Source organism: Gossypium raimondii, chromosome 11, assembly GCF_025698545.1.
Source record: "Gossypium raimondii isolate GPD5lz chromosome 11, ASM2569854v1, whole genome shotgun sequence".
NCBI lineage: Eukaryota > Viridiplantae > Streptophyta > Magnoliopsida > Malvales > Malvaceae > Gossypium > Gossypium raimondii.
In genome coordinates, this window is record NC_068575.1 from 3,538,662 (window position 1) to 3,551,202 (window position 12,541).

Below are 12,541 nucleotides of genomic sequence, written 5' to 3' on the forward strand. Positions count from 1 at the left end.
AAGAACTGTTGTTGAAGGACTAGTAGAGACACTAGACGAGACACAGTCATGTTGCCACTGCGCAGAAGAAGTTCCCATGCTTGATTGACTAAAAGGTACTCGTGCTGTAGTAGGGACACAAGAACCACTAGCCATAACCAACGGAAGAATAGACCGATAAGGAGTATCCTACACAGATTGTGGTGAAGATTCGGTTTGGAACCCATCTTTGAAGGGAAATTTTGTTTCATCAAAAGTTACATGCTGAGACAAAAAGATTCGACCATCCTCTACAAGACACCTATAGCCTTTGGTGTTGGGAACACTGCCAAGGAACACACACTGTTGAGCCCGGAAACTCAACTTGTGCTGTTGAAAGGGCCTTAGATTTGGGAAGCAGTCACATCCAAACACTCTTAGGAAGTCATAATTCAGTTTGACCTTGTAAAGTACCTCATAGGGACTAGAGTGACATAAGACCAGAGTAGGTAGTCTGTTAGTCAAATGAACAACATGCATAAAGGCATAAAACCAAAACTTTAAAGGCATGCTGGAATGAGCTAAGAGAGACAAGCCCACATCAACTAGCTGCCTATATTTTCTTTCAGCAACATCGTTTTGTTCTGAGGTATATGGACACGAGACCCTGTGTTGTACACCAAGACGAGATAGCTCGTGAGCCAAAACACGATACTCATCCCCACCATTGGTTTGAAGTATTTTAATGGAGCAACCAAATTAAACTCTGACCATCTGATAAAAATCCCGAAAACATCGAGCCACTTCAGACTTGGTTTTGAGAAAATATACCCAAGTATATCTGCTATACATGTCAACAAATAAAGCATAGTAATGAAATTCATTTAAAGGTAACTAAGCAGGGCCCCATACATCAGAAACTACAAGTTCGAAAGGAAAAAAATACACTGTTTTGGAAGCTGTAAACGGAAGCTTATGAGCTTTGCCTAGTTGGCAAGCTGTACACACTTGTTGTACACAATTCTTTTGGAAGGGAACATTACAAGATTTCAACACTTGAGCAAGAACACCAGTGCAAGTGTGGCCTAGTCTGTTGTGCCACAAGGAATAAGAGGAGAGTTGAGCATTGTTCAATAATCTGTAACTAGACTTCGGGGTTACATCAACATCCATTGGAGAGGATTTAGTGAACTGAAACCTGTAGAGTCCATCATGCAGATGGCCCTCGAGCAGTGTCTTCCCTGTCAGTATATCCTTCAAAAAACATAGAAATGGGTGAAACTCAAAATAAACATTATTATCTTTGGCAAACTGACCCATAGACATCAAGTTTTTGCATACTGCAGGAACATGCAATACATTCTGAAGGCATAGAAGTCGAGCCCCAGCTGAGAGAGTGGTTGAGCCTATATGAGCAATAGACATTGAATCACCATTGCCCATGGTAACACAATTTTTACCTGTATATGATGAGGCAGTGTGAGGTTGACATCTCAAGCGTTATATGATTTGTTGCTCCAGAATCAGGGTACCAAATAGATTTAGCTTATGAAGCTAGTGGATATCTAAGAGGAAGTTGACTAGAGGAAGTCAGAGGAATCGAGCCACAGTAATGAGTCATTTGACAAGAAGGAGTGGAGGACAAACATCTAGAGCCATGCAACTGATGACAATTTACTTGCACTGAGTTGGCCTCTGCACCACCAGAAAAGGTTTCATCAAACCTGTGATAACAAGTCTGTACCATGTGGTCTATCTTCCCACACAACTGACATTGCGGCCTTGTACGAGACCAACCCCTTCTAGTTCTACGAGATCTGCCTCGAGACCAACCTTAACCTTATCCTCTATAACCTTGCTTGGAGTCTTGAGAATACCGAGTAGACTCAGCTGAACGTTTCAACCCATCGTCGTTGTCTTGCTGACGAGTTGCTAAGTTTCCTTGACAGGGAGCTTCTATTAACGACTCCAATTGGTATGATTCACAATCAAGTAACAGTTCATTCAACAAGTTAATAGATAATGGAGTCGCAGAAGCAAGCACCCGAATAGATTCGAATTCCACTAAGAGTCTAGCCAAGATGACACTCACTTGTTCCTGTTCCGAGATAAAACTACCAGCAGCAGTCAAATTATCACTAAGTTGCTTGACTTTCGATACATACTCTCTAACAGACAGATTCGATTTCTTGAGAGAGTATAAAGCCTGACGCATGCTTGAGACTTTTATGGTTGATTTCACACTAAACCTTCTTTCAATCGCAGTCCATAGATCAATGCTGGTTTTAGCAGTCGTAAGATGAGCCAAAATATCATCCGTAACAGTAGACAACAACCAAGAAGTAAGAAACTTGTCTTGTTTTCGATGAACAAGAAAGTCTTGATTCTCAAGTTGTTGCCCATGAGGACCAATAACAAACTGAGGAGGGGAGGGAGTGGTGCCTAACACAAACCCTTCAAGCCCATAGCCTTCAAGAATCAACAGAAGTTGATGATTCCATAGGAGGAAGTTGTGCGACGCAAGTTTTATGGTATCATGTTTTGAGAAGTAATGCACTGCAGGTTTACCATGAACACCATTACCTTGCGAGTGTTCAGCTTCTTTGGTGTTGGATGAGTGACGAGGTGTATCAACTACCACATCAGTGGCCATGAGAGATGAACCGAATATAGCTTTCTTCTACTTTTTCCCTTTCTTTTCTTTTTCTTATGATAAGAGCAGCAAGAAAAACTTGGCTTTTGATACCATTCTAAGATAACAAAATACTTAAAAGATACTGAATTGTATATTCATACTTAATTTTCTTCTCATGCAGAGTACATATATATAATGCAAACTATCGTTACTTAACTACTGTTGTAACTAACCATAACTGATAATAACTACTAACTGCTAACTACTAACAGACACTTCTTTACTTCCTAATTGGTTTCAATTCATGAACAATTGAATCACAGTAAATACCACAGCTGAATCGAGTTAGAGTGTTAAAGACCATATCCAGGAGGAAAAACAGAAATAAAGCTTTGAAATATGGAAGTTTTAATGATGTATAGAATAAGGAACAATCCATAACTATAGGCTCAGCTCTCTTCACACAAGAAAATGGGGAGGAAGAACTTCTATAGAGAACTTTGAAAAATAGTTGAGCGTCGAGGCTGTATTGATATATGTGTCGAACATATGTATTGAACTCAATTAGTTTATAAAAATGAAGAATTCAAATAATAAAGAAAATTAACTTTGACCTATTCATAGGTCGACTGTGGCTCAAGCCCAAAAAATTTCAAGCCCAAGTTTGTTTTTGACTTAGTTCAACACATCCAAAAAGCTCATACTACTTAAAAATTAATAAAATATTAAAAATGTATTTTTATATTTTATATTTATTTTTTCATTTAAATTGAATTTGGGCGGCCCAACCTAGGACATAAAAAACCTTGTAAGCCCATTAGTTGAGTGAGTTGTTGACCCTTAACAAGTTTATTAATTTACTCTATGAATAAGGTCTCTCAGCACTTTGAGCTATTTGTGTGGTTCATATTAAATCAAATTTGAACATTTTATTTATTTATTTTCAATTAGATTAATTATATATCAAAAATATTTTTATGTAAATTTAATTATAAAGTATATAAAATATTAGTGTAAAATAATTTTAAAATAATGATACAAACTCGAAATCGACCAAAGTTAGGCCAAGTTTGGACAAGGATATTTCTGCCTCGGGTTAATCTGGCTTCAATTTAAATAATAAAAATTATTTTTAAAATTAAATTTAATTGTAAAATATTAATATAACATTATATTTTTAATGTTTTATTAATTTTGAATAGTGTAATGGGCTTTTTGAGAGAATCAAGTCGAAAATGAGCCTAAGCTTGAAATTTTTTTGGACCCAATCAATAACTCAACTCAGCCTGACCCATGGATGTGTCAAAGTAAATAACACTATTTTTTTTGAATTTTTGAAAAAAAATTATATTTTCATATATTTGTGTTTTTTTAATTTTTTAAAATTTTAAGAGTTTTTAATTTTTCACAGTTTTTTTATATATTTTATTGAAAATACAAAAAAAACTTTTGAAACATTTTTTTGTAATTGCTTATGTATTTTTAAAGATTATGGACTAAATTGACACAAACTATAAATAATGATGGCTAAAAAGATTATTTTAATTTTTATTACAACCCAATCAACTATTTTAACTGCAAAATTAATGGGGACCAAAATTTTTAAATAGAAAGTATAGGAACTCAATGTCTCAAAATTAAAGTACATCGATTAAAATTTAAATTTAAAAGAATACATAAATCTTTGACACATTTAAAACTCACATTTAAATTTTAAATTTAAAGGACACATTTTGGTGATTATTTTTGTATTTTATCCAAATTTATTTTAAGTTTAATTAAATAATTTTTTCTTTATTTTAATCCAAGTCATATCAAATGTTAATCCTGGTTCACTCAACACTAATTTTGCATGAGAAAACTACATCCAAAGTAAAAACTAAACTATTAATAATTTCGTTTTGGTCACTGAACTTCATAAAATTATGAAATGGTTATTGAACTATTCAAAAGATTTCATTGGGTTATTTAGTTTTATTTATTTATTTATGTTTAACTAGCGAGTGCCAAACAACAATTCGATAACCGGTTTGATGAATCAATACCCATCAACAAATAGAGGAACATTCCTTAGATCAAAGTTCAACTGAAAGATAGTGTTAGAGTTTGCAGATTCATAATATTCAAAGTTGTTTCATGAAAAAAAATGAACTGAAGAAGAGAAGGGAAAAAAGAACTTTCGATTAGTGCAGGTAGTGCGAATAAAATATGTCATACAATAACAATTTTAACAGCCTATTAACTTTAATAAAAACTTTTAAATAGTTCAATAATAATTTTATAACATTTTGATTAATAATATAGTAAATTACCTATTTTTCATGGATAATAAAAGTCATTTGCATGTTTCAACAATCGAAGGCTATGGAGTGACGTATATTACCCATTTTTCATAGATAATAGAAGTCATATGCATGATTAAGCAAATGGAGACGATGGACTAGGTCAAAGGTAGCAGTTAAGGTCTTTAATAAATTTCCTTGTTCAACATATTTATGTCCTAACTCACGTCCATCATCTTGATTCAGATTATTATATTATTTTTCTTCTTCCTTTTTTACATCAAACTTGTTATTAAATCCCTAAAATTACTCCAATCCACATATTCTCTCATAAAATTCGAAACGTGTACTTCCATTACTCCAATAATCATTATTTTCAGAGTTGGGCCAATCGGTCAAATTGGTTAGATCAATAACTAGTTGAAGTACCAGTTTGGAATAAAGGGTTAGATCAATTGTCCCGTGAACCCATCAAACTAGTTGAACCAGTCGGTCTCCCTAGTTGAACCGACAATTGAACCTATTTTTCTATTTTTAAATATATATATTTTATTTTTAATAATTTATTCAATTAAATCAGTTGGACTGATTCGACCTCTGATCCCACTCTATAATTTTGACCAATTAACTTATTTCAATAGGACATAATAATTACAATAGTTACTAAACATGTGTAATTACAATAATTACACCTACACTCAAAATCAATTATCAGGTGACTTTAGAATTGCATCACCTTCTCTATATTTGATAAAAGATTTAGATAGAAATAGTTGAAGATTGAATATCAAAATCCGTATTGGTTTTGGTTGGGATAGTGTAGAATCGAATATGTTAGATTTTTTTTGTACATGGCAGCCAGGGGCATATTATCAAATTCAACACCGTTATCTCGACTTTCAGGGAGCAAATAAGGAATTTCACGCCATCCTTGACTCCCAGTTCCTTAAATTCTTGGGCATACTAGATGTTTATCTTCCATTGCTGAGATGAAAAATAGTCAGCAAAGCGATAATTCTTCACTGACTATGACTATGGATTTCCACCCTTACGCGCTTTCATTGGTATTATTACTGAAATTGCTGACAGACCTTTGTTTTGTTTCCTTTTAAATTTCATCTGTTGTTCTCTTCTTAATTTTCAGATTTTTGAAGGCCATATTCTGATATCTTTTCATTCTCACACATCATGTTGTCATTAACTTCAACATGTTGATCCTCCTATACTCAAAAACCTCTGTTTGAAATTTGATCTATTCTTCTCATTCTTGATACTCCTATACTAAAGACTGTTTGTAGTTTTTTATGGTTGGCTATTAGGCGATCTGTTTTCTGATTTTCAACACAAGTGTCAGATATCTTTTTCTTCTCATCATGTTGTCCTTACCTTCAACCTCTTCATCTATTTCTAGACAAAAATACGATGTTTTTTTGAGTTTTAGTGGTGAAGATACCCGCAACAACTTCACAGATCATCTCTATGATGCTCTAAAGAGGAGTGGAATTGTCACTTTCAGGGATGATCCAAAGCTGGAAGTCGGAGAAGAGATCGAACCCGAGCTCTTCAAAGCAATTCGACAATCATGGTGCTCAGTAATCATTTTCTCGAAAACCTATGCCTTTTCAGGTTGGTGCTTGGAGGAGCTTGCTGAGATTATTAAACAAAAGAACAACAAGGATCATAAAGTATTTCCAATTTTTTATGATGTGGATCCATCTAATTTGAGAAAACAAAAAGAAATAGTTGAAAAAGCCTTTGCTAAACACGAAGAGAGATATAAGGAAGACAAAGACAAAATCCGAAGGTGGCGGAATGCTTTGACTCAAGTGGCTAACATCAAGGGATGGCATTTAAATAACAGGTAATTCATTCTCTTCTTTCTTTTCTACTATCAAGCTTAATGATATGACAGTTTTATTTTTTTTTTCTGTAGTATCTATTATTTATGAAATTTTCAAAATTTTTATTTTTTAGTGTAATCAGGTCTTAACAATTGATAATAATAATAATAATAACATAATAATTTATTTTACCCTACAATCTTATTAAAAAATCATTTTAACCTTCAATTTAATTTTTTATTTTTTCTACTCTTTCAATTTGTCTTGTTTCTCAAATCATGTCTAAAATAATGAAAAGTGAACCCAGTTCACTTTATTGATATGGCATACACGTGGATGCCATGTCAACTGTTAATGAATTTCTTTAATAATTAATAAATTTAAAGTTATTTTAAAAATTATTAAAAGTATAAAAATATATATTTTTAATATTTTAAAATTTTTAAAAAATAATTAATTGCTTATATAGTATACACATAGACTACAACATAAGCAAAGTTAATAAATGTTAACAGGTAATTTATTTTCTTCTTTGTTTTCTAGTACTAAGTTCAATGATCAGAGGCGAATTTAGGGGAGCTGGCAGGGCCCAACTCCCCCAAAAAATGAAAATTTACTATTTAGATTCTTTAAAATTTTTTAAAAATTTTAAATTATTAAAAGTAAATTTATACTTTAACCCACTTAAAATTATAAAGATTTGATTTAATCTTTTAAAAATTATAAAAGTATAGAATATTAAAAATTAAAAATTTATTTCCACCCCTAAAAAGATTTCCTTTATTCACTCTATTAATGATGCTGTTCTCCATTTTCAACTCACTAACATAAACAGCAAATTAAAGACCAATCCCAACAAGTAAAGCTTTCATTACAGAAAATTTCAATATCTGTTGAAAATCTACGCATCATTACCACTTGATGAAGAGACCATGAAGCCCAAAACTCCCGATACCAGACTCTTGACTCAAGGCCTTTCAGACAACACTAGAAAACTGCTGCCACGACCCTCCGAATCAAGAAACAAAAACCCATCTATCCCCACCAAAAGAACTAGAAAACCCAAAGAAATATAAACAACACAGACATCATACCCAAAGCAAAATGAAAATTTAGATTTAGCCGAGCAAACTTATATATATTAGGAAACATGTTATATCAATATATATATATCCGTGTCCATTAGCTGTCGATTTCTTGTTTAGAAACCAAATTTTGTTTGTGTTTGTGTTTATAGGCATGAAACCGAATTTATTGGAGATATTGTTAAAAAAATATCAGCAAAATTATGTGAAACATTTCCAGTTGTCCATGATGGGTTGGTTGGAATTAGTTGACGCTTGGAGGAGCTGTATGCGAAAATAGACATTGGTGAAGATGATGTCCGCATTATTGGAATTTGTGAAATGGGTGGCATCGGTAAAACGACTCTTGCAAGAGTTGCTTACACTCAAATGTCACCTCATTTTGAAGGTAAAAGCTTTCTTGCTGATGTTCGAGAAGTTTCAAATAAATGTGGACTTGTTTCGTTACAGAAACAACTTCTTTCCCAAATTTTGTCCGAGGAATACTTTAATTTCTTTAATGTTCACGAAGGAAATGCCTTAATTAACCACAGGTTGTCTAACAAAAAGGTTCTTGTTGTTCTTGATGATGTTGATAACCTACAACACTTAAAATGCTTGGTTGGAAGGCGTGATTGGTTCGGTTTAGGGAGCAGAATCATTGTAACAACAAGAGACGAGCATTTGCTCCGATCTTACCGAGTTGATGATGTGTATAAGCCTACAACATTGAACGCCAATGATGCACTTCGACTTTTCAACTTGAAAGCTTTTAATAGTGAGACAAAGCTAGAAAATGATTTTAGTGAGCTTTCTAAACGTGTTTTAAAATACGCCGGAGGTCTTCCCTTAGCTCTTGAAGTTTTGGGTTCCTTTTTGTGTGGTAGAGATGCAACCCAATGGAGAAGTGCAATAGAAAGACTTGAAAGAGATTCCAACAAAGAAATTATTGAGAGACTTCAAATAAGCTTTGATGGATTGGACCAAACTGAGCAAAACATATTTCTAGATATAGCTTGCTTCTTTAATGGGGAGGACAAAGATTTTGTAATGAAAGTATTGGATGGTTGCGAGTTTTTTCCGGATATTGGAATTGATGTTCTCGTTAAGAGATCTTTACTAATAGTTAACAAAGACAACAAATTGTGCATGCATGACTTGCTAGAAGAAATGGGAAAAAAAATTGTTAAGGAAAAATCAGTTAATGAACCTGGAAAACGTTGCAGATTGTGGGCAGAAAGAGATGTTTATCATGTGCTAACAAAAAACACTGTAAGTCGTTCCATAGAAACTATATATATTCTGACTTTAGCTGCATTTATTCAAACAATTAGTATTAAAAGGTGGCATTATTTAAATTTGGGATTCAACATAAAACTATGACGTTTTGGTACATATTATATTTAGAAAGTGTTTATTTTTTAAAAATAATAATTTGTTTATTTTAAATCCTGATAAAATAAAATGAGTACATTTATCCTATATATTTCTCAAATGTCATTATAAATTTTAAAAAGACCTGCATGATATGTATAAAAAGAATGTTAATTCATTCAATTACTTTACTTGAAAAATATTTTATTTGGTTTGTTTTTTCTTATTAATTTCAACTAAAAATAATAATGTTAAACATGCATTGAATCATAAATGGAAATTTCATGAGTTTTATCTTTTTTTTAGGTTACGAAATGATTGAAGGTATGATCATCGACAATAAAATGTAAGAAAATATACACATATATCTATGTATAAGTATGATATTTTTTCTTAAAAATAATATAAAAAGAAGTGGCAAAAATCTTGAATGCTTAATATTAAAAAGAAGAAGAAGAAGAAAAAGAGTGGTATGTGTTAGAGAAATTGATATGCATGTATACATTTATCATTGAGAGGTAAGCTTAGTCATTTATACACTAGTTAAGAGTATAGTTGTATCTATTTTCTTGCATTTTTCTTTAGCCAAGCAATTTTATTTTGTGTATATCATGGTTTCTAATCGAGTGAGTTGTGTGTATATTATGTTATTCAAATTTCGTCTTTGTTTGCTAACTTATTTTGAGAAGAACGATTAAAATTTTATTAACAAAGAAGAATAACAATAAAAATGATCTTTCTTAAGCTTTTCTCTTTTTACCTCTAATTTATTATTATTATTAACAGTCCATGCATAAGTTGAAAGTGCTCAATCTCGAAGGGTCTGAAAAACTGATCAAGCCGCCAGACTTCACAACTACCCCAAATCTGGAAACTCTGGTTTTGAAAGATTGTATTAGGTTAGCATATGTTCATCCATCGATTGGAGTTCTTAAGAGGCTTAAGCTTTTGAATTTAAAAGACTGCAAAAGTCTTAGGAGTCTTCCAACCAAAATTGGAATGGAATCTCTTGAAGAATTAATTCTTTCAGGTTGCTCAAATCTTAAAAGATTTCCAGATATTGATGGCAAAATGGAATGCCTGCTAAGGATTTATTTAGATGGAACAAGCATTGAACAACTTCCCTCTTCAATTGGAAATCTGAGCAGTCTTGTTTTGTTAAATTTGAAAGATTGCAGGAACCTTGTGAGCCTCCCAGGGAGCATAGGTGGGTGTACAAGTTTAAAAACTCTTAATCTTTCTGATTGTTATAAAGTTGAAAATTTGCCAGAGAATTAGCAGCAACTAGAGTTTTTGGAAGTGCTTGACTTAAGTAAAACAGCATTAGGAAAACCACCACCCTTTATTTCACAATTAAAAAATCTTAAAGAGTTGTCATTCAAAGGGTGCAAGGGACCTTCTTCCAAGTTACAAAAATATCTTCCTTCTCTGTTAAAGGTAACCCAAAGAGGAATGACAAATTCCATTGCTCTGATGCTGCCTTCGTTGTTAGGTTTGAGTTCATTAACAAGGCTGAATCTACGGGACTGCAATCTTTTCAATATTCCTAGTGATATTTCTCGACTATCGTCTTCGGAAAGACTTGATCTTGGTGGTAATAATTTTATCATCCTACCTTCGTGTGTTACTCAACTTCCCCAGCTTGGATGGCTTAAATTGACAGATTGCAAGGCGCTTAAATCATTGCCTGAGCTTCCAACAAGTATAGAAGGTGTAACAGTAAATGGTTGTACTTCTCTTGAAATGGTTGCATATCCATCAAAAGTTTGCAATTCAAAGTATTCTGCAGATATAGTAGGTGTTAATTGCTTCAGATTGGCTGAGAACATTGATGCCTTAACATTGCTGAAAAAACATCTAAAGGTTCGTTAATATCTCCGTTTCTCTCAGTCTTATAATTATTCATGGTGTTAGTTACCAAACAACCAGAGGTTTATTTTGCAGGTATTTGGAAATTCAAGAAAATTGTTTGATGTTATTATACCTGGAAGTGAAATCCCAGAATGGTTTAGTCAACAAAGAGGTGACTCTTGGATTAAGATAGATTTGCCTCTGGAAGTTCGGAATGATAGTCAATGGATGGGAGTTGCTTTGTGCTGCGTTTTTGTCAGTGATGATACTTCAAGGAATGAGCATCTCATTTGTAGAGCTGTTATCCATGATAGATATTCTAGACAAGCCAACCGCACTCAATCTAATTTCCAGGGTAGAAATCCTCGAGAGGTCATTCGTAGTGGCTGGAATGTAAATCGACATTTTGAACAGCCCGTAATGAAGGACCACATTTTCGTTCGTTATTTCTCGCGTGGCATGTTGTATCCAATTTCCTTGGAAGACAAATGTGATGAACGTGAAACCAATAATTTATGGATAACAGATAGCTTAGATCAAGAATGCGATCAACTTGAATTGTCTTTCACTGGTCCCTACAGTGTTAACGCGAAGAAGTGTGGAGTTAGAATAGTGTATAAGAGAGATCTGGAAGAGATGGAACAAATAAAAGAGCTGCATAGTAGTCAGTGTTGTGCGAATTTTGAAGATATCCAGCAACACTCTGCTGATGATGGATCAATAGATAACTGTTCCCTTATAAAGCGAAAACGTAATATCTATGAGGAGATGGATGAAGGGCCACGACCAAAATCGATGCGAAATATTCTCAATTCTATAATGGGCAGATTAAGGAAAGACTTCTTTAATCTACCGTATTATTTATAGTTTTTTTATTTCATTTAAAGTATTCATTTTTGATATCTTTACTTCACACCAAATGAGATATAATCTTTCAATTATATGTAATTGACTTTAAAATTTTGAGCATATACATGTTGGACACCAACATGTTTCTACTTGATTCCTTCGTCCGCCTATGATAATTAGATCTACTTGAACAGTTCCTAGGTCTAAAGTAAAGCCGGTCAGTTTATTGGCGCAAGCTCTTAATACTGTTGGAGTTTTGGAAAAATTGCTGTGGAAATAAAACAAAGGCAAGAAGAAAGTAGAAATAATTTCTATTGAAAGTGTATGTTTTCTTGAACTGAAAACTAGCATTGACTAAAAATAGGCTACTAAAAATTCATAATCTCTAAAATTATCTAGATTATTTTGTGGTGGTAGCAAAAGCAAATCTTCAACAAACACTTCCATTGCTGCTACTTCCTTTCTTGTCTGAATTTAATGGAGGAAAATGAATTTCACAAGGATCTCACAATCCATTGAATGTGTTGAAGATGCTTTGTTTTCCAACCACAGATCCCTGCACCCAATCGTGCACACCTCACCAGTTTTAGCATCATAAAACCCCTCAGCAGAAATTTGGATTTTCTGTTTCAGCGTCAGATTAGATACCAAGCGAGGTCACTTGAAGCTAAGGTCACGTTTGGCTAG

General features: G+C 33.2%; 2 protein-coding genes across 2 annotated transcripts; both read left to right on the plus strand.

Moving 5' to 3' along the window:
• The first annotated feature begins 6,248 nt into the window (after positions 1-6,248).
• LOC105801309 (TMV resistance protein N-like) lies at positions 6,249-8,257 on the plus strand. The gene is made up of 2 exons (XM_052623083.1): positions 6,249-6,736; positions 7,954-8,257. Exons 1-2 carry the CDS (start codon positions 6,249-6,251, stop codon positions 8,051-8,053), a joined length of 588 nt encoding a protein of 195 aa, XP_052479043.1. The 3' UTR covers positions 8,054-8,257.
• On the plus strand, positions 8,123-9,238 carry LOC105761265 (TMV resistance protein N-like). The gene has a single exon (XM_052623438.1). It carries the CDS (start codon positions 8,123-8,125, stop codon positions 9,161-9,163), a length of 1,041 nt encoding a protein of 346 aa, XP_052479398.1. The 3' UTR covers positions 9,164-9,238.
• The last annotated feature ends 3,303 nt before the right edge of the window (positions 9,239-12,541 follow it).